The 24,946-nt window shown below is 43.2% G+C and overlaps 1 protein-coding gene across 1 annotated transcript in view; it reads right to left on the bottom strand.

The window, feature by feature from the left end:
• The window catches only part of DIAPH3 (diaphanous related formin 3), a 553,931-nt gene that overhangs the window by 496,641 nt on the left and 32,344 nt on the right, over positions 1 to 24,946 (bottom strand). Inside the window, exon 3 of the mRNA XM_030566194.1 lies at positions 5,220 to 5,396. Within this exon, the coding sequence (XP_030422054.1) occupies positions 5,220 to 5,396 (177 nt within the window). The remainder of the gene's footprint in view (positions 1 to 5,219; positions 5,397 to 24,946) is intronic.

Consider the following 24,946-nt stretch of genomic DNA (forward strand, 5'->3'; position numbering starts at 1 on the left):
TCCGGGTAACGATAAAAGGGTAAAAATAAGGGTGATGCCATGATAAGGGTTTACTAAAAACCACCTAATCGCGGGGAGGCAGGGCGGGGGAGGTGGATAAGGCTTTTTTCAAAAAGACACCCTAACAAAATCATCCAAAACGTACAACTTAGTAGAGATGGGTGACTTCAAACTACCTAGATATTTGTGGGAAAAATACAGCAGGGCACAGATTATCCAATGCTTTGGAGACAATTTTTTATTTCAGAAGATGGAGAAAGTAACGAGAGGAGAAACTGTTATAGATTTAATTTTGACAAATAGGGAGGAACTAATTGAGAATTTGAAAGTGATGGCAGCTTGAGTGAAAGTGATCATGAAATAATCGAGTTCATGATTCTAAGGAACGGTAGGAGGAAAAACAGCACAATAAAGATGACGTGTTTTAAAGAAAGCAGACTTTAGCAAACTCGGGCAGTTGATAGGTAAGATCCCATAGGAATCTAGTCTGAGGGGGAAAACAGCTCAAGAGAGTAAGCAGTTTTTCCAAAGAGAGACATTAATACAGGCAAAAGAGCCCCCTATCCCAACATGTAGTAAACTTTGGAAGTATGGCAAGAGACAGCCCTGGCTTAACCAAGAGATCTTCAATGATCAGAAACTAAAAAGAGTCCTACAAAAAGTGGAAACTAGGTCAAATTTCAAAGGATGAATATAAACACACATCACAAGCCAAGACACAAAATGAGACTAAGCTAGTTAGAGACAAAGAGTAACAAACAAGAAAACATTTTATAAATATATTAAAAGCAAGAGGAAGTCGAAGAACAGGGTAGGCCCCTTAGTCAATGAGGGGGGGAAAGAAAACATAACATGTGGAAACGACTAAAGCGTTGAATGACTTTTTTGATTCAGTTTTCACCAAAAGGGTTAGTAGCAACTGGATGTCTAACATCGTGACCACCAGGGAAAACGAGGTAGGATCTGACACTAAAATATGTTAACAAGTTAAAAATTACTTAGACAATTATCAGAGGGGTAGCCGTGTTAGTCTACAACTAAGAATCCTGTGGCACCTTATAGACCAGGGGTTGGCAACCTGTGGCACAAGGCTTGTCAGGGTAAGCACCCTGGCGGGCCGAGCCAGTTTGTTTACCTGTCGCATCAGTTCGCCATCCCAGGCCAATGGGGGCTGCGGGAAGCGGTGCTGGTAAGGGATGCACTGCCCGCAGCTTCCTGCCACCCCCATTGGCCTGGGATAGCGAAGCGCGGCGAGTGAGAGAGGTAAACAATGCAGCAGGTAAACAAACTGGCCCAGCCCGCCAAGTGCTTGCCCTGGTGAGCAGCGTACCAGAGCCTGCCGATCCCTGTTATAGGCCAACAAATGTATTGGAGCATAAGCTTTCGTGGGTGAATAACCACTTTGTCAGACGCATGTGTCTGATGAAGCGGGTATTCACCCACGAAAGCTTACGCGCCAATACATTTGTTGGTCTAGAAGGTGCCACAGGACTCCTTGTTGCTTTAGACAATTATAATGTCTTCAAAGTCACCAGGTCCTCATGAAATACATCCTAGCATACTAGAGGAGCTGATTGAGGAGATATCTGAGCTATTAATGATTATCTTTGAAAACTCACGAAAAATGAACAAGGGCAAATATAGTGCCAATCTATAAACAAGGCAATAAGGACAACCTGGGGAACTATAGATCAGTCATCTTAACTTCAGTACCCAGAAAGATAATGGAACAAATAATCAAACAATCAATTTGCCAACACCCAGAACAATAAGGCAATAAGTAACAAGCATCACGGATTTTTCAAGAACCAATCATGTCAAACCAACCAAATAGCTTTCTTTGATGGGATAAAAGGCATTGCGGATGGGGGGGACACGGTAGATATGATATCTCTCAACTTCAGTAAGACTTTTGATACTGTCTCACGTGACCTTCTCAAACAAATTAGGGAAACAGATCCTATATGGAGCTACTATAAGGCGGGTGCATACTTGCTTGGAAAACTATTCCAATGGTTCACAATCAAGCTGGAAGGACATACTGAGTGGAGTCCCACCAGGATTGGTCCTGGGTCCAGTATTGTTTAATATCTTCATTAATGGATTTACATAATGGCATAAAGAGTACATTTATAAAGTTTACCAACGATACCAACGTAGAAGGGGTTGCAAGTGCTTTGAAGGATATGATTAAAATTCAAAATGATCTGGACAAACTGGATAAATGGTCTGAAAGAAATAGAATGAAATTCAATAAGGATAAACGCAGAAGTACTCCTCTTAGGAAGGAACAATCAGTTTCACATGTATGAAACAGGGAATGACTGCCTACGAAGGAGTACTGCTGAAAGAGATCAGAGGGTTATAGTGGATCACAAGCTAAATAAGAGTCAACAGTAGAACAGTGTTGCAAAAAAGTGAACTTAATTCTTGTCAATATTAGCAGGAACGTTGTAAGCCAGACACAAGTAGTAATTCTTCCACTCTACTCCATGCTGATAAGACCTCAGCTGGAGTCCAGTTCTGGGTGCCACATTTCAGGGAAAATGTGGACAACAGGTCTAGAAAACAAGACCTATCAGGGAAATTGAAAAAACTGAGTTTGTTTAGGCTAGAGAAAGATTAAGATGCACATAATATTTTATGTACTTGAAAGCTGGTGTCACAATGAGAGTGGTGAAAAATGGTTCTCAACCTCTGAGGATAGGACAAAAAGCAATGGGTTTATATTCCAGCAGGGGAGATTTAGGTTGAGAATATTAGGAAAAACTTCCTATCAGAGTGGTTAAGCACTGGAACAAATCACCCAGGAAGGTTGTAGAATCTCCATCATTGGAGGTTTTTAAGAACAGGTTAGACAAACACTTGTCAGGAATGGTCTAGCTATTAATTAGTCCTGACTTGAGTGCAGGGGACTGGACTAGATGACCTATTGAGGTCCCTTCAGTCCTACACTTCTATGATCCTATTACTACAAACTGATGTTAATCCTGTAGCTCGAGTGGCAGAAGAATCTGTGCAGTGCAGTGAAGACCCAGGCCCCACCACCATATGACAGGGAGCATTAGTATTACACATAACAGAATTGGCTTTAACTTTACTTTTATTCCTTTTTTCAAAAAGCTAGGCAAATTTCAAGAGAACCGTTATTTACCCTACAGCCAACTTTTAGAAAGCCACTTTCAGATCAATCAAGTTTACTAACCTTTCATTTCTAAAATTTAACAGATTGAACTCCTTTAATCTATCACTGTAAGGCATGTTTTACAATCCTTTAATCATTCTTTTTGCTCCTTAATTGTGGACACCAAAACTGTAAACAGTATTCCAGCTGCGGTTACACCTGAGTCAAATATAGGGATAACATAGCCTTTCTACTTCCATTCAATCTTCCCCCATTTATACATTAGAGGACCACACTAGCCCCTGTGGTCACAGCTCATGTTCAGCTATTCATGCACCATGACAATTAAGTCATCTATAGGGTCCTCCCAACTGACATTCTATGGCGTCCTTTGCTAGAACCTCTTTTCTCTTTGTGGATCAGAGGGCCTGTGCTGAGAGTAGTAACAACAAGGGGTATCTGTCCGAATAAAGTTTGAGGTGCGGTTTGTCTTCTCCTTGGTACCTGTGGCATGTCGCATCCACAGATCAAAAAGTGGCTCACAAATCTTACAGAATGCTGGTTTTGATCAGTATTGGAATTAAACAGGTCACAACCTTCAAATGAGAGGCCCTCAATTGTGGTCTGTACCTCTTCCAGTATCCATGAAGGCTGTAACCTAGAAGCCCTGCACATGGCAACACCTGTGACCCTAGAGCTCTCTGCACTGTCTGAAACATCTATCACCACCTGCAAAGTAGTATGAGCCATGAACTGACCTTTCTGTTATAAATGGACCTCAGTTTCTTCCTGTCGTGCTGAGAACACTTTTCTTTACAACTTGATATATAATCCCAATTTAAATAACTATGTTTATCTATTAGGAGTAAACATTTCCAAGCTAGCTGAAGAATACATTTTTCCTCCCAATAAATCAGGGGTGGGAAAACTACGGCTTGGGAGGCGCATCCGGCCCTTCAGATGTTTTAATCCAGCCCTCAAGCTCCCGCCAGGGAGCAGGGTCTGGGGATTGCCACACTCCTGTGCTCCAGCTAGGGAACAATGTTGAGGACTTGCCCTGCTCCAAGCAGTTCCCACAAGCAGCAGCATGTCCCCCTCCAACCCCTGTGCGTAGGTGCAGCCAGGGGGCTCCGCACGCTGACCCTGCCCCAAGCACCGACCCCACAGCTCCCATTGACCATGAACTGCGGCCAACGGGAGCTGCAGGGCCGGTGCCTGTGGGTGGCGCAGTGCGCAGAGACACATGGCCGTGCCTCAGCGTAGGAGCCGGAGGGAGGACATGCAGCTGCTTCCAGGAGCTGCTTGAGGTAAGCGCTGCCCGGATCCCATACCTCGACCCTCCCTTATGCCCCAATCCCCTGCCTCAGCCCTGATTCCCCTCCTGCCCTCCGAACCCCTCAGTATCAGCCCAGAGCACACTCCTGCAACCTCAACCACTCATGCCCAGCCCCACTCCAGAGCCCACACTCCCAGCCGGAGCCCTCAACCCCTCCCGCATCCCAACCCCCAATTTCGTGAGTATTAATGGCCCACCATACAATTTCCATACTCAGATGTGGGCCTTGGGCCAAAAAGTTTACCCACCCCTGCAAATCATTACCCCTTTCGGCTTGTGGTGTTCATTTTGGTGGCCCTTACTGTCTAGATCACTCAGACAGCAGTTACCACCAAAGGATCCTGGGACAGGATGCATTTAGAAGTACTGAAAGCCAGATGAGGGTACTGTTTGCTTGTACCTGGTTTACAAGTGATCCAGATTGCACTATAAAAGCCAACTCTAGTTTTCATTATTTACTGTTTGTCTCATCTGCAATTGGTAAGTTATGATTGTGTGTCTTCTTCCAGGTCACTGGTAAAAAAAGAGCACAGGGCTAAGATCTCACGAGAAGTACCACCACTTGATGATTCCTGGTTTGCCTTTACATCTTGATACATATTCTTCATTCAATTAGGGACCAAAACAAAGAGAGACACTTTCATTCATACACTGACAATGAGCTTCAAGTGAACAGACATTTAGTCATGGCGTAATTCTCTAAATGAAAGACATCTAAAATTCACCACCTAATATTAAACAGTAATATGGAATTCTTACCATCATTTTTTCAAAAAGTGCTAGGATTTCTCGCTCTGACAAGGGTTTGGGAATGAATTCATCCACATCTGCAGGAGGTGACGACCAATCAATAGAGGAATGTGATTGTTTCAGCTGCAATAAAGGAGGTCTTTCTTTTCTACTGCCTGGAATCCTTATGCTGGCAAATCTATCCAACTGCAAACAAAAGAACAGTGAATGTATATCACCGTTTGTCATTCATATTATATTCAACCACAATAAATAGTTTTCACACATAACTTTTTAAAAAAGTTAAGTGTCTGACATGTTTGACCGACAGCTAGCCTTTACAATTTGATTTTAAACGTTTTCATGATGAGACCTATTCTACTCATCTTTAGACACTGAAAGAAAGAAAAAAAAGTCAACTGCTCCAATACAGTGTGTACTTTAAAGTTTGCATCGACAGGTATCTTTTTTTTTTTTTTTTTTACCTGAGACAAAAGGAATAAGGCGCATCAATTCAGAGATTTATTTAGCACATGGACCTTCTATCTTGTATGCCCAAATATTATTTGACCAAACCTCAGCAATATATTCCAGTAAAAAATATAAAGTTAACTCTTACCAAGTGAGTAGCCTGAGCTTAAAATCTTCTATCTAGTAACTGATAGAAAATGAGGGGGTATCCATGCAAAGTCAATGCACTAGATGGAGGCCCATCACTACAACCACCCCTCACTGGGAAAGGGACTGTAAAGATTCTTACCAGGCCACTGCCCCTGTACTCAAACAAGTCTCTATATCAGCCTCTGGTTAGGGGCTGCCAGATTAAAATTTAAGGTGCTGCTGGCTGCTAGAAAAAAAAGGTACTTGTCCCTTTACCAGCCAGATACAGGGGATGTTTCTGCTACTATCTATTTTCTCCAGCAGCCTCCTGGTTGCTTCATGGGAGTAGGTCTTGCTGTAAGGTCCCCCTCCCCTGAATATCCAATGCCTTCATTATAGCAGAACAAGCACCCGTCAAATGAAACATATGTAGGGGTCTCAGCAGTTTCACAGCTGCTCTGAGCTCTGAATAGGATCAAGCAATTAGCCAGGCAATTTGTAAATTTTCTATATGTTGTTGCTTTGGAAGGCAGGAAGAGAAAGTAGAGGCACTACAATGGTCTTCAGTATACTAAAGAAAATAGCACTATATTAGGTTATACTTAGTTCACATTTGTAAGATTACCTTCACAATCAAAGTAGCTAGAAAAAGGGGTATATTTAAAAAAGTAAGTTATGTAAAAATTAGTTGTTTGCTCCACACACACTCATGTGTTTGAGGCCCAGCCCTTCTAGGTAGTTAGAGGGCTCTCAAACTGTGGTGCATGAGCACGAAGACCTGTAACAGTTGTCCAGAAGCACGCCGAGACACCAAAAGCATACCAAATGTGAGTCAGTGCATCAACATGTCTACTTGGGGGGTGAGGGGATAGAAAAAAAGCAAACATTTAGGCCATGTCTATATTAGTGACCTTACAGTGGCACAGCTGTAATGGATTATTTTACCCATTACAGAAAACATCTGCAACAAGTACCTCTTATCAACAAACATATATAAATATTAGGTATCCCTTATCATCTAGTTTTATTTCTACCATACTTTTTCTGTATAAGGGGTCTTCTCTAGACATCTATTTTCCCATAGACTTGAGAACAGTCATAATAAAGTAAAGCCCAATATTCAGTCACATGAAATTCCTGAATATGGGTCACTCACAGGTGAAAAACCAACATTTTGGTCTTAGAGTTCAAACATACCCCTTGCTAATACCATGAAGACTTTGGAAGAACAATTAATATATGAATGAATTTAATATACAAAAATAAAAAGGACTAAAAGGGTTAATATTAAACTAACAATTGCAAAAATATTGAAAAAGCTGGGTTTTGGTTTGTTTTTTTTTAATAGACACTTATTTTCTTCTTATGAAGGAAATTACAATTGTTAACAGGCATGATTTTGGTGTTCTAGATCTCTTCCTAATAAGATGCTACCGTTTTTTATTTAATACTTAAAATAACGATTTTTTTTAACAAGTTACAATTTAAGCCTGTTAGAATACTTCACAGTATTAATGTTGCCATTCTAAAAATACTCAACCATTGTCTATTAAAGCGACTTAGTAAATTTCTTCTCTGTACTTATTGCATAAAAGATAGCGTTCACTAAAACATAAAGTCAATAGCTTGGTATTGTTAATAATTGTTTCAAGAGTTTATTTCTATTTCTTCTCCTCCTCCCTCAGCTCTGAGCATGTCATAACTTCCTTATCAAGTAATACCACAATTTCCCACACTACCACACTGTTTACTTCACTTTAACCTTATTTTTTTATCTGCTATCTCCACAACTTTGCACGGCAAAGAACATTTATTAGTTTTGTAGTCCTCCCCCACTTGGCATTTCCAACACTTCAGATTGGACAGCACAAAGGAGGAGATGATCTACAAGTACAGAATCAGCTGGCACAATCCCATAAGCCAGAAATTTGTCTTAGTCATAGGTTTGACTGAGCCTTCAGGACTGGACACAGTCAAGGAGGATCAAAAAGACAAACAACTGAAAGTAATACTGCCTAATTCAGACTTTTATTATTTGGTAAGCAACCAATATTAGCTTAGCTCAAATCAGCTAAGCACCTTCCCTTAGTTTTTGTTACTCCAAGAACTCTGTTTTAAAAAGTATCTGAACTTTCTTAAGCCTTACTAAATCAAAACCTTTAGTCCAAATATTTTGTACCATGTATACCTACATGAAGGCTTGAGTCATACATATTAGAGCCAATTACTTCTATATTTATTATTATAAACAGACCATTATGTGATATGTCTCTTAGCCTCTATGTGGCTTAAAAAAGTATTGTCATTAAGATGCACTATTAAGACCAAGTAGAACAACAAATGGAAGCTGTTTTGTGTTTTCACAGTTATGAAGACAACTCTGCCGATTGTCATGATCCCAGCTATTAGTATGTTGCAACAAACTAACAGTTATTATAATCCAGCTTTAGGAATTTCACATTTTACAGCAAGTATTTAAAATATGTATTCTACCAGGTACTACACATGAGGATGATATACAAAAGTTTGCCAATCAAAAAAACCCAAAAGACAGTACAAACTTATACTAAGCTAAAAAGCTCCATTTAACTGTAGTTCATTTTGGAAAAAAGTAATTTTCAGCTTCATTGAGTTCCGCTTCATGAATTACATATTCATCCCCTGATGACTTGGAGTACTATATGTGTAACACACGCAGTACTCAAGGTCGTCAGGTGATTCATCTTTGCATGTGTATATATGCACTACAGAAAAATAATGGTTTCTTGTCGTAACTGTAGTTTAAGAAGCTTTGTCCACACAGATCTCACACAAGATGTGTGTGCACCTGATGATTTTTAGCCAGCAGCAACCATCGGAGAGGACAAAGTGTGCGGTGGCGCAATTGCCTCCCAGTTGCTTCACAATGGTAAAGGACACCTGTCATAAATAGATAAGTAAGAGTTAATAGAACAAAACTGCTTCATATCTCTTTTGCCTGGAAAGGGTTAACAAGAACAGTGAGCCTGGCTGTCACCTGACCAGAGAACAGGATATTTTCAAATCTTGAGGGAGGGAAGTTTTTGTGCTGTGCTGTTAGTTTTGGTTGTTGTTCACTCTGGGGCTCAGAGGGATCAGACGTGCAACCAGGTTTCTCTCCAATCTCTCCCATACAAGCTCTTATAAGTTCAGACTAGTGAGTACTAGGTAGATAAAGTGAGTTAGGCTTATGGTTGTTTTCTTATTTTGCAAATGTGTATTTCGTTGGAAGAAGTTCAAATGTGTACTTAGGCTGGGAGGGTATTCCCAGTGTCTATAGCTGAAAGACCCTGTACCTATTCCATTTTTTTTAAATTTACAAAGATAATTTTTACTGCTTTTTCTCTCTTTAATTAAAAGCTTTTCTTGTTTAAGAACCTAATTGTTTTTTTATTCTGGTGAGACCCCAGGGGACTGGGTCTGGATTCACCAGGGAATTGGTGGAGAAAGGAGGGAAGAGGGTGAGAGAGGCTGATTTCTCTCTGTGCCAAGATTACTTTCTCTCAGGAAGAGTCTGGGAGGGGGAAAGAGAAGGAGGGAGGAAGGTGAATTGTCCTCTCTGGTTTGTGATTCAAGGAGTTTGAATCACCCAGTGATCTTCCAGGGTAACCCAGGGAGGGGAAGCCTGGGAGAGGCAACGGCAAGGGAAAGGGTTTACTTTCTTTGTGTTAAGATCCAGAAGGTCTGGGTCTTGGGGGTCCCCGGGCAAGGTTTTGTGGGGGCCAGAGTGTACCAGGCACTAGAATTCCTGGTTGGTGGGCAGCGCTACAGGTTCTAAGCTGATAATTGAGCTTAGAGGAATTCATGCTGGTACCCCATCTTTTGGATGCTAAGGTTCAGAGTGGGGGTTTATACCATGACAACACCACATTAGTGTCTGGTGGGCAGGCTGAGAGATCCATGTGGACAAAACCTCTCTAACCAATTACTTTATACTAAATCATCGTTTTTTCTTTGAATATTTATGCACACGGATCCCACTTTAGGCAACAGGTAAGAAGTTATGTCTCCAATAGTAGGGTCAGAAGTCTAAATGACTAAGACTCCACTGCCAAATTGCGCATTAGATTTAGAAGCTGCCAAGAGAATAATAATGTAAAAACATATCTATCAAATTCCAAGTAGCAACTCTACAAGTATCTAAAATAGCTACTGAGGAAGTAGGTATTCACCCACGAAAGCTCATGCTCCAAAACGTCTGTTAGTCTATAAGGTGCCACAGGATTCTTTGCTGCTTTTACAGATCCAGACTAACACGGCTACCCTTCTGATACTAAAATAGCTACAGGTATGTATCTCAGAAAGGCAGGAGGTGGCTGCCTTAAACTCTGGTAGAATGCCATCTGACACCAATTTTTAAGATTCTCTTTTGAAAGTTTGTTCCCTAAATGTATCACCAAAAGATACCAACAGTATAGATGATTGAGACATATCCAGGATGAATCACTATTAACTGATTTACACAATAAGCGAGTCTTGCCTGCAGTAAGTAGGTCAGGGAGAGTTTTACCCTGGTGGACACAGTCAACACAAGCACTCCATTTCAGGGTGTCATAAGCCCCACTCTTCCCCAGGGTAGGCTAGCAATTTACACTCCTCACTTTGTTATACTCGAGTGCCCCGTCCCTTGTCTTCTGGACACCCACACTGTATTCTAATCCAGACTACATGGATGCAATACACCTCAGTTCAACACTTTCCTTAGCACAAGGCACTTAGACATATTTATAAGAAGAACTGAAGTTTAACAAAGCTTGAGTTAAAGATTCAAATAAAAAGAAGTTTAAGGATTTGTAAACTAAGATCACAGGTAAAAGAGTAACAATTTATACTCTGTACTTATTAACAAGTTTTCTTCCTGTATAATAAGGTTTTTCTCACCAGTCAGTTAGTTCATGTAGTGCTTGTCCAATCCAGATAGCTGGGATCCACTTTTCATGATACTGATGTTGGTAGATCTCCTCCAGAATGGAGAATATTTTGTGCTATTTTTCCTTCTATTATACAGCCCCAGACTTTTGTCTCATGTCATGATCAGTTGTTTCATTAACTTCAGCTTTGTCTTAAGTTTTTTCTTAAGCAGAGACCACACATGACGACCCATACTTTTCAATGAAGTATCAAGAAACTAATCAGATACAGATGTAGTATACCTGCCTGGCAATGTCATCTTGTCTGGTAATGCCTGTGTCACAGGACTGGCAGAGAGTTTTGTCTTACTGAGGTAATACAACATAACTTTTGTCCGGCTTGTCCCCATCCGTCCTGCCATGAATGCAAGTCAACATCACACCATTCCGTTTTATTGCGAGCGCATTCTTTCATTTCTGGTCATAGAATTTTGTCATGAGATTGGCCCAACACGTTTTCTGTTTGCCCAGCAGTCACTTGTGGTCTCTGAGGATCTAGTCACTGATACAGTTGTCCACCTATTGTCTTGCTTGCAAACTACATAACCCGCTCATCTCCGCTTTGCGATGTAAATCGCCTGCAGTACATCGGTCACCTCTCTATGCCTTCTGATCTCCTCATTCAGTATGTGATCATGGAGCGATATCTTACACATTCACCTTGCCATTGCTTCCTGCATGATAGCAAATTTTCCTTCCTCCACTTTCGTCATTGACCAGCTTTCCACCCTGTATATCATTGCTGGCAGAACAGTGGAGTTAAATAGTTTTCCTTCTTTTCATCTCCATTAGAGACTTCTTTATTTTGTTGAAACTTTCTCGACCTGCCTTTCTCCAGAGCATCCTTGGTTCTGACTCTGAGTCTTATCTCTATACCAGTACTTGAACAGAACAAGGTTTGGCATATATGATCTGCTGGTCAATCTTTCCCATGAAGCAAATAAATTATGAATTTATCTGACTTCTGTAAAATTGGCCTCTTTCCAATACACTGCAGCTTATCTTTTCTCCTTGTAGGATTGCACTGTGGGCAAAGAGGTATTTCCTGCAACAAAGGCAGATGACCAGATCTGAGAAGCATGGTTTCCTCCACCAGGTCAAGGCTATCAGAAAAAACCTTGAACCTCTTCTTTGAGACTTTCATAAAATTTCTGGCCGCTATGATAACAGTGAGGGGAAAAAATCAGGGTGTGAACTTTCATTCTCATAGAACTGATAACCTCACTGGATTGTGCCTTTTAACTTCTACAAGTTGCCCCTTGGAGGGAAGACTACAGAGTTCAGTATAGATTTGTATCCCTAAATATATCCTAGATCAATAGATGTATACTAGATCAGCTTACTATCAACTTCCTGATTTATGACAAACATACTCCCGCTGATGTTTTTAAATGGGAATGTTCGTTAAAGAAAGGGGTACACTTAATTCTAATCCTGAAAGACATCCTGACCAGAAAGAGAGAGCCAGAGGACACCACCACCTACACTAGCTCTGATGAAATCCCAAACAACACCTGGGATATGACACTGTCTCACACTCTCCTGCATGTTCTTTTCCTTCCCCACCTTATTTCCTCTTTTTCTATTCCCCTCCTTTTTCCTAAAGTCTAATAAGAATCTAACTTAGTCAGCCAAGACTATATTTTGCAACACTCCTGTAAACTCTGTGAACCAAAAAGAGGCAGCTAAATCTAACACCTTGCACAGCCTGATGCTGTTATGAGTTTGCCATGTGCTGTGCCTATGTTTCTCCAGCGACGTGGTTTCAAGTGAGAGTCAACATCAGACAGAAGCTTCATATTCTACATTCATGGTTCTTTTTTCCCCTTTTTGTGGGTGTTCATCTTGTTTTAGCAGCAAAGAATCCTGTGGCACCTTATAGACTAACAGACGTTTTGGAGCATGAGCTTTCGTGGGTGAATACCCACTTCCTCAGATGCATGTGGTGGAAATTTCCAGGGGCAGGTATATATATGCAGGCAAGCTAGAGATAATGAAGTTAGTTCAATCAGGGAGGATGAGGCCCTGTTCTAGCAGTTGAGGTGTGAAAACCAAGAGAGGAGAAACTGGTTCTGTAGTTGGCAAGCCATTCACAGTCTTTGTTCAATCCTGAGCTGATGGTGTCAAATTTGCAGATGAACTGAAGCTCAGCAGTTTCTCTTTCAAGTCTGGTCCTAAAGTTTTTTTGCTGCAGGATGGCCACCTTAAGGTCTCCTATAGTGTGGCCAGGGAGGTTGAAGTGCTCTCCTACAGGTTTTTGTATATTGCCATTCCTAATGTCTGATTTGTGTCCATTTATCCTTTTCCGTAGAGACTGTCCAGTTTGGCCGACGTACATAGCAGAGGGGCATTGCTGGCATATGATGGCATATATTACATTGGTGGATGTGCAGGTGAATCTTGTTTTGTCTTCCAGGAAACAGATTTGGACTTGAAAAACAAACAGCTCCACCCAGTCTTAACTAATTTCTCTTGTCCAAAAGGATAGCTACTTTAAGATACAGAGAAACATAGAGGGGTTTCCTTCTAAAGACTCTCTGCAGCTAGAGAAAGAACAAGGGATGAAGTTAAAGTGAAAGCCTCATTTAATACTTTCCATTTCAAATTTTTTTTTTATTTTTTTTAAGATTTAAATATTAATCTCTATTGGTGCAGATGCAGTTCAGTTGGAAGGGTGAGAGGACAGTTACATTTTAGTAATACACAAACCAAGTACTGTAGATGCAGTGCTCTTTATCAATGTTACATCAACTTGAAAAACCTTTAGTGAGATGACATACCATATCATCAGTCAAGAATACTTGACAGCAACTAATCAGGTGTGATAGAAAACTGAAGGTGGAATTCTTGAGAAAAGCGGTTACCTATATTTTCTTAACCGTTCTTAGAGATGTGTTGCTCATGTCCATTTCATTCTAGGTATGTGCGTGCCCACCATGCACAGTTGGAGATTTTCACCTTACCAGTATCCGTACTGTCAGCTGTAGTGCCCCTTTAAGTGCCATGCTTATGCATTGGTATATTAGGCACTGCTGACCCTCACCTTCTCATTACCTTCTTGCAGACAACTCCGACAGAGGAATAGAGGGAGGGAACAGAAGGGACATAAGCAACACATCTTAAAGAACAGTAGTTACAGAAACGTAGGTAACAGTTTTTTCTTCTAATGCTTGCTCATGTTAATTCCATTCTAGGTGACTAACAAGCAGTATGCTCAGAGGTGGGTTCAGAGTTCACAGCCTAGCCGCTTGCAGTACTGCTCAACCGAAGCCAGCATCGTTCCAGAACTGCTGGGTACGTGCATAATGGGATGTGAACATGTGGAGGGACGATGAGGCAGCTGCCCTACAGATGTCCTGGATAGGCACTTGGGCTAAGAAAGCTTCTGAGGCGGCTTGCACCCTGATTGAATTGGCAGTTACGATCATCGGAAATGGAATCTTTGCCAGATCGTAGCAACAGTGAATGCAGGTAGTGATCCAAGAAGAAATCCTTTGAGCAAACAATGGATGACCTGTCATCGTGTCAGCCACCACAATGAACAATTGTGTCAACTTGCAGAATGGCTTGGTCCTTACAATGTAAAAAGCTAGCGCTCTCCTGACATCTAGGGAATGCAATCTACACTCCTCCTCCAACTTATGTAACTTTGCAAAAAAAGACAGGAAAGTACATGTCCTCGCCCATATGAAACTGCAAGACCAACTTGGGCAGGAAAACCGGGTGCAGCCATAACGGGACCATATCTTTGTACAAGACTGGATAGGGTGGCACCGAGGTAAGCGCCCTTATCTCAGGAGATCCAACAGATGGATGTTATTGCAACTAGCAACATGACCTTCCAGGACAGGAGGAGGAAAGAGCGGGAAACCAGAGGCTCAAAGTGGGGGGTTCTGTAAGCCATGACAGCACAAGATCCAGATTCCATGGGGGAATGAGGTCCCTGACATGAGGGTAGACACGCTCGAGCCCCTTGAGGAGACTAGCAGTCATGTTCTGGGAGAAAACCGACCTACCCTTGAGCAGCAGACAGAAGACCGAAATAGCAGCCAAGTGGATCTTGATAGATGAAAGGGACAGGTCTTGGAGCTTGAGATATAGAAGGTAGTCCAGGATCAACTGCAGCAAGGCCCGCTCAGGTCGAATAGCCTTATCTGAGGTCCAACAAGCAAACTGCTACCATTTGGCCAAGTACGTCACTCTGGTAGAGGGCTTTCTGCTGCACAACATGACCTGCTGGACAGCAGCTGAGCACTCCTGCTCCTCTGCATTTAACCATGTAGTAGCCACACAATCAGGTGCAGCACCACCAGGTTCAGATGCAGAAGATTACCATGGTCTGGGGACAGTCTGAGCGGCAGCTGCAATGGAACAGCTACCGAGAGGTTCAGCAGTGTGCCGAACCAGTGCTGGTGCAGTCAAGCCAGCACTATGAGGACCACCTTCGCCCTGTCCTGCTTGATTTTCATGAGAACACTGACTCAGTTGCACTGGAAAGAAGGCAAACAACAGGTGCAGAAAAGCATCTGACAGGGAGCCTTTGTCCATCCCCTGAATCAAGCAGAAAACATGGCATTTCCTGTTCTGCCTGGACGCAAACAGGTCTGTGACAGGTTAGAGCCTCCCATCTGATGTGCTGGGGCCCCATTCAGCCCTCCGTCCCTGCCAGCCTGGATTTCCCTTGCACTGGGTTGCTGTGTCAGGCTCTCAAGCCCCTTTCCAGCACACACCCAGGCAAGACCACACTCAGCAGACACAGACTGCAGTCACATCTGTGTGAGTAGATTCACCCAGCACTCACGAGCACACCCACGATGGAGAGATAAACCCCAGATAATATTGTTTGGCAGTGTATAGAAAGATCTGCACAGCCCAAGCTCATAAAAATTCACCCTCTTCCTCAATGCAGAGAAAGATATGCACAACTTCTTACCCCTACCTGCCCAAAGTATTAATTACACAATCTGGATTATGTTATAAACAAGAAATAAGTTTATTAACTATAAAAAGGTGGATTTTAAGTGATTATAAGGGATAGCAAACAGAACAAAGATTACCAAGCAAATAAAATAAAAACACGCATACTAAGCTTAAGATCTTAAAGAGACTGGTTTCAAGAAGTAATTTTTCACTCTAAATGTTGACTTAGGTGGAACGCAGAGTTTCTTTATCTTAGAGTTCCAGTTATTTCTCTTTACAGATTAGACTCCTCTGTCCCAGTCTGGACTCAGCCCTTGCCTTTCCCACTGCTCAGTTCTTTTGTCTCTTCAGGTACTTTCAGCAGTCTTTCTTCTTGGGCAGGAAGGTAACGGAGAAGAGTCCTGTTTGCCTTACTCCTCAACCTTAAGTAAGATTTACATAAAGCAAGAATCTTGTGTTTCCCAGCCTTGACCTTCCCCCTCCTTTTAGTGGAAAATTACTAGAAGTCCAAGAAGATGATTAGTACCAGGTGACATGACCACCTGACCTAGTAGTGTCACAGCTACATCCCAGGAAACCTCTCATGAAAGAGTGTGAGACAGGGTGTATCTACCCCACACCAGCCCCAAAAGGGTTAACTGTGCTTTGCAAGCTGAGGAAGCCCCTCCCCTCAGACTCTGCTGGACATGCTCAGCCTATAAAAGGAAGTTGCCCAGCTTAGTCTAGGGACGCTGCTGAAGAGAGAAGATACAGACTACAGCTGCAGGCCCTGACCCCAGGAGCAAGGCACAAAGAGGCCCAGACGGACTCCAGACTGCCAGACTAGCCCCAGGAACAGACCATGTCAGCGGGAGCTAGGCCACTGGAGGACCCCAGAGACTGGAGGGAAGCAGGGAGCTTCACGGAGGAAAAAAAGGGAGGAAGCCCCCCAGGGGACTTAGAATCTTCTCCAGTGAGTGAAAGGGGGAACTTGCCAGCATGTTTCAAGAGGATCCCTGCTGAGTAGGTGGTGAGCACCGCCACTATCGCCAGGGCCCTGGGTTGGGATTCAAAGGAGCAGGGAGGGTCCTAGTCCCCTTCCCCTGGATGCCACCTCCCACACCCAAGTAGCACCCCACCCCTCCAACAGGGCACACAATCCCACAGGGGTGGGCCATCCTATTGACTCTGGCCATTAGGCCACACTACCCTGAGTGAAAGGCCCACTTAGTAACGCCCGCACCGCTTCCAGCTGCTCCCATTGGCCCGGAGCAGCGATCCACGGCCAGTAGGAGCCGCAATCGGCTGGACCTGCGGACGGGACAGGTAAACACACCAGCCCAGCCTGGCCCACCAGGGGCTTTCCCTACACAAGCGGTGACCCCTGTTTGAAAAACCCTACTCAAATGGAAGAATAGTCTGCATCTCTTGGGATAGTCCAGAACACTGTAACCAGAAGCTACATCTCATGAACACCGCAGAGGTGACTATCCTTCCCACTGAGTTCGTAGTGTCACAAGCCATCTGGAGGGCACCTCTTGCTACCACTTTGCTCTTTTCCACCAAGGCAGCAAATTCCTAGGCTCAGTCCTGTGGGAGGCCCTCCTTGAACTTGCTGATGGTGTCCCACAGGTTGACGTTGTACCTGCCTACCAAAGCCTGATGGTTAGACACCTGAAATTTCAGGCTGGCTGTCGAATAAATTTTCTTGCCATGAAGTCTGGCCTCTTAGTGTCTATTTTTTGATGTGCTGCTCACCTGGTCCTTTCATTGACAAAGAACATGACCAGGGATCTCACTGCAGGGTGAGCACCAGGTACTCAAATCTCTTCGCAGGGATATAGTACTTGTCTTCCAACCTCTTAGGAGGTAGGCAGAATGGAAGAGGGGGTCTTCCACACAGACTTGGCAATTTTAAGGTCCCGTGGGTGCACAGGCAACATGACCCATGCTGGGGTGAAGGAAGATATGACATTCAAGAGGTCGGACTCCTCTGATAGCTCCTCAACCTCTAAGTTCAGATTGGCAGCCACCCTTTTGAGCAGGGCCTAGTACTCCTTGAAGTCATCCAGGGGGAGGCACTGCTTGTGTGTGAGGGGCCCACCACTGCTTTGTCCAAAGACAACTGCACAGCAGTGAGAGGGGCCGCTTCACCTTGCTTGTCCAGGGATGGTTCCTTGGGCATCAGGGCCTATTCTGTTGCTCTCATGTCACATTCGGCACCACGCTCCAACTAGGGTGCCAGCTGTGCCAGGGAATGCAGCTTGTCCACTGTGGCCTTGGAGGAACAGTGGGAGTACAGGATTGGCATCACAGCTACACCCCACGGGTTCAAGTACTGCCACGGAACAGACCATTGCCCATGCCTCCACACTGCTGTCGCAGGAGCTCTGCCAGTCTCGATTCAGGTTTTATAGATGAGTGGCTGAACTCCCTTTCAGGCTCAGACTATTGCCCTTTTGGTGACGAGGGCGGAGCCATAGATGCCTGAGTCTGCTATGATGATGGGAAACGGACACCTGCAGTCCGATGATGCTCCGCTGCGTTAGGGAGTGGGTCCTATAACTGGCTTGCCCATAGATGCCGGGGCCTTGGCCAGGTCCGTCACCTGGCTTGGTGTCTGCAGTGCCTGTCAACCTATTTGCTCTTTGGCCGCCAGGACCGCTTCAGGTCCTGCTTGTCCCAGGAATCAGAGGTGGAGCCTTGACTGGACTAGGGCTCCAACCGCAGCAGTATCCCCAAGGAGCTCCGGAGCAGGCACATGGTCTGACAGGTCTTTTGCCCAAACCCCCTTTTTCTGCAGTGCTGGTGAGCCCATTGACTTCGACAGCTTCTTAGGCACCGAGGTGTGGGAATGGTCAAAGATGGATTCCAGTGCCAGTAGTGCGCTGCACGCCTGTGCTGAGGTGCCAGGCATGGAGTCTGATCAAGAAGGCTCTGAGGCAGGACCAAGCGCAGTCTCCCTGAGGAGGGCCCTCAAGCAGATATCCCGCTTCTTCTGAGTTTGAGGGCAAACAATTTGCAGATCCTGCACATATCCTTTCTGTGGGACTCCCGAAAGCACTCTAAACAGCTCTCATGGGGGTCACTAATGGGCATTGGTTGGTTACACAATGAACATTGCTTAAAGCCTGGGGAATGGGGCAGGGTCCACTCCGAGACAAAGTCCCAGCCAGGACTCTAACTTCTCAACTACTACTCTAACAGTTAACTTAAATGTCTAACTCAATAACTATCAACTAACAACAAAGATGACAAAACGCTCTTGCAATGCAAAACAAGGCACTCCAACCAATGCATGAGCGTGGCATTCAAGCTGGCATTACAGCCGACCCTACGGCTACCGCTATGGCAAAAGTATTTGACGACTGTGCACGTAGGCTTGCACACACCTAGAATGGAATCGACAGGAGCAAGCACTCAAACAACAACTCTGGAGCATATGGTAAAGTGCAGCCATTTCCAGAATGTATATAATATCTTGCATCCTGAACCTTGCTTCCCTCATTAATAGAAGGAACTATCAATCCTCATTTGCTTTCTTTTCAGGGACCACAAAAAAACCCAGAGAAAAATCCCTGAATGATGTTCTGAGCAGCTTTAGTCCCAAGTTTATGAACTTTTTTTTTTTTAAATACAAGTTTGCTGGCACACAAAAAAAAGAAAGTCTCTTAAAATTCTGTAGGAGTACTCTTTTCATATGACATTTGTTAGAGTGGAAGCAATTTGAGATAGAAAGTATTTTGCTTCCCCACTAACGTGGCAAGTTTACACTATCTTGTGTCAGATATCTATATTGGCATCTGCTCCGCAAAGTTGCAAAAACATTTCCCCATCGTTATAGTTGGTGGACAAGTTGGCTGGAAAGACTGCTTGTTAAATGTATTGTGCGAAATTCTGAGAGCTTATCTGTAATTCCTCACAAGGATGTTTTTCATTCCACAGAGAAGAAATTTGTTTAGTTAGGATGAATCTGAGAGTCTTCCAAGGGATGACCCAGATAACTTAATCCTATTGAAAGCATCTGGAAAGTAACCTCCTTATGCAATATTTATGCCAACTGAAAAGGTTAAGTGCTGTTAACTGATCTGGACCAAAAAAGGCAGCTTTAGCCAGTTACACAAGACACTCATTTGTAGCCAATTAGTGAGAGGTACTTTTGGAACTATAATGCAGCAGTCAAAATGAGCAAAAATCATTTAGCAGATTCCCTTTTTTATCTCAGGTTCCGTTCTGTGTAGAATTTAATGAACTAGCTTATATGTGAGCCTCTTCTCCTAAATGGAAATATTGAAGTTAAGATCTAAATTTTTGCTTCAAGAAGATTAAGGAATTTGGGAGAAACCCCTAGCTTTACTGACCTCAGAGAGGAAAGAACAGCAAGGGAATAAATATTTTCTAGGTCCCTATTGAATAGCATATAGCTGAAACAGTATCACTTCAGGATGCAGCAAAATTAGTGATTTTGAAAATCAATTGCCTCCACAGCTCCTAGCTACTGACCAGTATCAGACACCATGAAGCAACAAAGAAGTTCTCCTCCTAAGACTTAGAAAGGTTTGAAAGCTCAAAGCCTCTGGTAATTGGCTGAGCCTTCATCAGTGGGCGGTGCATTAACTCAGGCCAGGGCTTCATAAAGCCGTGCACAAGCGACTAGGGGCTGTTAACAGGGAGTTTTGCAAGGGAGTTTGGAAGGGGAATGGGAAGGGATGGGAGGGTCCCTTGTCAGTCCTACCTATTCCCCTGTAGTCCCCTTAAAACCGATAATCCAAACCATATTCCAAAACCTCTTTCTTTAAAGCACCCTTTCATTAACTAGGCGACAATGCAGGCAGAAGCCCAGCAGCAGAGTGGGGGCTATCTAGTTTATTGCACTGAGTGTAGCATGTATGATTACCTGCCTTGTGGGCGGGTGGCGTATGTGTGCACTCGGTGCAAGGAGCTCCTGGCCCTCAGAGACCACGTACGGACTTTGGATGCGAGGGTGGTGGAACTGGAGGAGCTAAGAGAGGCAGAGAGGTATGTTGGTGAGGCTTTCCGGGACACTGTAGAATTGTCCCACCTCTGCTCAGACAGCCTCTGTGCTGTTGAGAAGGAAGAAAGGCCCAAGGAAGCAGAGCAGTCAATGGGAGCAGAGGGAAACCTTCCCATAGTTGGGACCCTCCTTCCAGATGATGCTGGGGTTGCCTCTCACACTGAGGTTACCTCTCCGGGGGAGGGAACTCCAGTTGCTAGGAAAAGGCAGGTGTTAGTAATGCAAGATTTGATCATTAGAAACATAGATAGCTGGGTTTGTGATGACTGGGAGAACAGTATGGTGACTTGCCTGCCTGGTGCAAAGGTTGCGGATCTCTCAAGGCATCTAGACAGACTTACGTGTATTGCTGGGGAGGAGCCGGTGGTCGGGGTACATGTAGCTACTAGTGACATAGGGAAGGGTAGGAGAGATGTCCTGGAAGCCAAATTTAGGCTGCTAGGGAAGAGACAAATCCAGGACCCCTATGGTGGCATTCTCAGAAATGCTCCCAGTTCCACGAGCAGGGCCAGGTAGGCAGGCAGAGCTTCAGAGTCTCAATGTGTGGATGAGACGATGGCGTAGAGAGGAGGGGTTTACGTTCATTAGGAACTGGGGAAACTTTTGGGATGGGGGAGCCTATACAGGAGAGATAGGCTCCGCCTAAACCAAAGTGGAACCAGACTGCTTGCACTAAACATTAAAAAAGTTGTAGAGCAGTTTTTAAACTAGGAGATGGGAGAAAGCCAAGTGCTGCAGAGGAGCATGTGGATCGGACACAAACTTCTCTTAGGGGAGAGTCTGATGATAGTGAATCTCCAGGTTATAGTCAGGAACAAAGGACGGAAAAGGATAATGTAAGGGCCGGATCAGATGATAAACAGTCACAAAGAATCTGGCACATCAGAAAAGAGCAGACAAATTAAAAACTTGTCCCTGTTTAAGTGCTTGTACACAAATGCTAGAAGTCTAAATAATAAGATGGGTGAACTAGAGTGCCTTGTGATAAAGGAGGATATTGACATAATAGGCATCACAGAAACCTGGTGGACTAAGAGCAATCAATGGGACACAATCATTTCGGGGTACAAAATATATCGGAAGGACAGAACAGGTCGTGCAGGGGGAGTAGTGGCGCTATATGTGAAAGAAAATGTAGATTCAAATGAAGTAAAAATCTTAAGCGAATCCACATGTTCCATAGAATCGCTATGGATAGAAATTTCATGCTCTAATAAAAACATAACATTAGAGATCTATTATCGACCACCTGATCATGACAGTAATAGTGATGATGAAATGCTAAGAGAAATTAGAGATACTATCAAAATTAAGAACCCAATAATAGTGGGGGATTTCAATTATCCCCATATTGTCTGGGAACATTTCACTTCAGGACAAAATGCAGAGATAAAATTTCTTGATACTTTAAATGACTGCTTCATGGAGCAGCTGGTACGGAACCCACAAGGGGAGAGGCAACTCTAGATTTAATCCTGAGTGGAGTGCAGGAGCTGGTCCAAGAGGTAACTATAGCAGGACTGCTTGGAAATAGTGACCATAATACAATAGCATTCAACATCCCTGTGGGAGGAAGAACACCTGAACAGCCCAACAATGTGGCATTTAATTGCAAAAGAGGAAACTATACAAAAATGAGGGGGTTAGTTAAACAAAAGTTAAAAGGTATAGTGACTAAAGTAAAATCCCTGCAAGTTGCATGGGCCCTTTTTAAAGACACCATAATAGAGGCCCAACTTCAATGTATACTCCAAATTAAGAAACAGAGTAAAAGAACTGAAAAAAGAGCCACCGTGGCTTAACAACCATGTAAATGAAGCAGTGAGAGAGAAAAAGACTTCCTTTAAAAAGTGGAAGTCAAATCCTAGTGAGGCAAATAGAAAGGAGCACAAACACTGCCAGCTTAAGTGCAAGAGTGTAATAAGAAAAGCCAAAGAGGAGTTTGAAGAATGGCTAGCCAAAAACTCCAAAAGGTAATAAACTGTTTTTTAAGTACATCAGAAGCAGGAAGCCTGCTAAACAACCATTGGGGCCCCTTGATGATCGAGATACAAAAGGAACGCTTAAAGACAATAAAGTCATTGCGGAGAAACTAAATGGATTCTTTGCTTCAGTCTTCACGGCTGAGGATGTTCGGGAGATTCCCAAACATGAGCCAGCTTTTGTAGGTGATAAATCTGAGGAACAGTCACAGATTGAAGTGTCACTAGAGGAGGTTTTGGAATTAATTGATAAACTCAACATTAACAAGTCACCAGGACCAGATGGCATTCACCCAAGAGTTCTGAAAGAACTCAAATGTGAAGTTGCGGAACTATTAACTAAGGTTTGTAATCTGTCCTTGAAATCGGCTTCGGTACCCCATGACTAGAAGTTAGCTAATGTAACGCCAATATTTAAAAAGGGCTCTAGAGGTGATCCCAGCAATTATAGACAGGTATGTCTAACGTCGGTACCGGGCAATAGTTAAGAATAAAATTGTCAGACACATAGAAAAACAAACTGTTGAGCAATAGTCAAAATGGTTTCTGCAAAGGGAAATCGTGTCTTACTAATCTATTAGAGTTCTTTGAAGGGGTCAACAAACATGTGGACAAGGGGGATCCAGTGGACATAGTACACTTAGATTTCCAGAAAGCCTTTGACAAAGTCCTTCACCAAAGGCTCTTACGTAAATTAAGCTGTTATGGGATAAAAGGGAAGGTCCTTTCATGAATTGAGAACTGGTTAAAAGACAGGGAACAAAGGGTAGGAATTAATGGTAAATTCTCAGAATGGAGAGGGGTAACTAGTGGCGTTCCCCAAGGGTCAGTCCTAGGACCAATTCTATTCAATTTATTCATAAATGATCTGGAGAAAGGGGTAAACAGTGAGTTGGCAAAGCTCACAGATGATACTAAACTACTCAAGATAGTTAAGACCAAAGCAGATTGTGAAGAACTTCAAAAAGATCTCGCAAAACTAAGTGATTGGGCAACAAATGGCAAATGAAATTTAACGTGGATAAATGTAAAGTAATACACATTGGAAAAAATAACCCTAACTATACATACAATATGATGGGGGCTAATTTAGCTACAACGAGTCAGGAAAAAGATCTTGGCGTCATCGTGGATAGTTCTCTGAAGATGTCCACCCAGTGCGCAGAGGCGGTCAAAAAAGCAAACAGGATGTTAGGAATCATTTAAAAGGGGATAGAGAATAAGACTGAATATATTATTGCCCTTATATAAATCCATGGTACGCCCACATCTCGAATATTGTGTACAGATGTGGTGGTCTCACCTCAAAAAAGATATTCTAGCACTAGAAAAGGTTCAGAAAAGGGCAACTAAAATGATTAGAGGTTTGGAGAGGGTCCCATATGAGGAAAGATTAAAGAGGCTAGGCCTCTTCAGCTTGGAAAAGAGGAGACTAAGGGGGGATATGATAGAGGTATATGAAATCATGAGTGATGTGGAGAAAGTTATTTACTTATTCCCATAATACAAGAACTAGGGGTCACCAAATGAAATTAATAGGTAGCAGGTCATATCTCACTTAATTCCCTGCCATTACCAGGGTCTCAAGCTGTGATGGTACCTTGATCTCTCATGTTCTCTGCTGGGCCACACAATAGTTTAGTCTCCTCAGGAAAGAAACAAACGCTTTAGTCTAATCAAAGTTATTGGGTTTAGTGAGTTATCTAGGTTAAATTTAATGGCTTCTGATATTCTGGAGATCAGACTAGATGACACAGTTCACTTCTGGCCTTGAATTCTTCTTGTCCTTCATGACGAAAGATGATGCTGACAATGGTATTATATCTTAAACTATATGAAACTAAGACCTGGCCTACACTACAGACATGTTGCATTAAATCGACCTAATTAGGTATGCATCTACTCTACCAGGTCCTTTCCACCAACTCTTGCCTGTAAAGTCGACTCTGTACTCCACTTCCACAAAAGGCATAGAGCTTAATTCAACATCCATGGGTCGACATGGGGATAGTGTAAATGTAGCATTGTGTAATTTGAATTACTTGGCCTCCAGGAGGTGTCCCACAATGCTCTGTTGTAACCACTCTGACAAGCGCTTTCAACTCCACTGCACAGCAGCCACATACACAGGAAATAGCCCATCCCCTGGTAAAGCCCCAGGAACTTTTAGAGTTTAATTTCCAGTTTGATCAGCATGGAAAGCTCACTAGCACAGATCACAGAGACTCAGTGCCCAAATGCACTTCAGCATGGAGTATACAGGAGATGGTAGATCTTATGGCTGTGTGGGAAGAAGAGTTTGTGCAGACACAG

The sequence above is a fragment of the Gopherus evgoodei genome, chromosome 1 (genome assembly GCF_007399415.2).
Source record: "Gopherus evgoodei ecotype Sinaloan lineage chromosome 1, rGopEvg1_v1.p, whole genome shotgun sequence".
In the NCBI taxonomy this organism is placed as follows: Eukaryota; Metazoa; Chordata; order Testudines; family Testudinidae; genus Gopherus; species Gopherus evgoodei.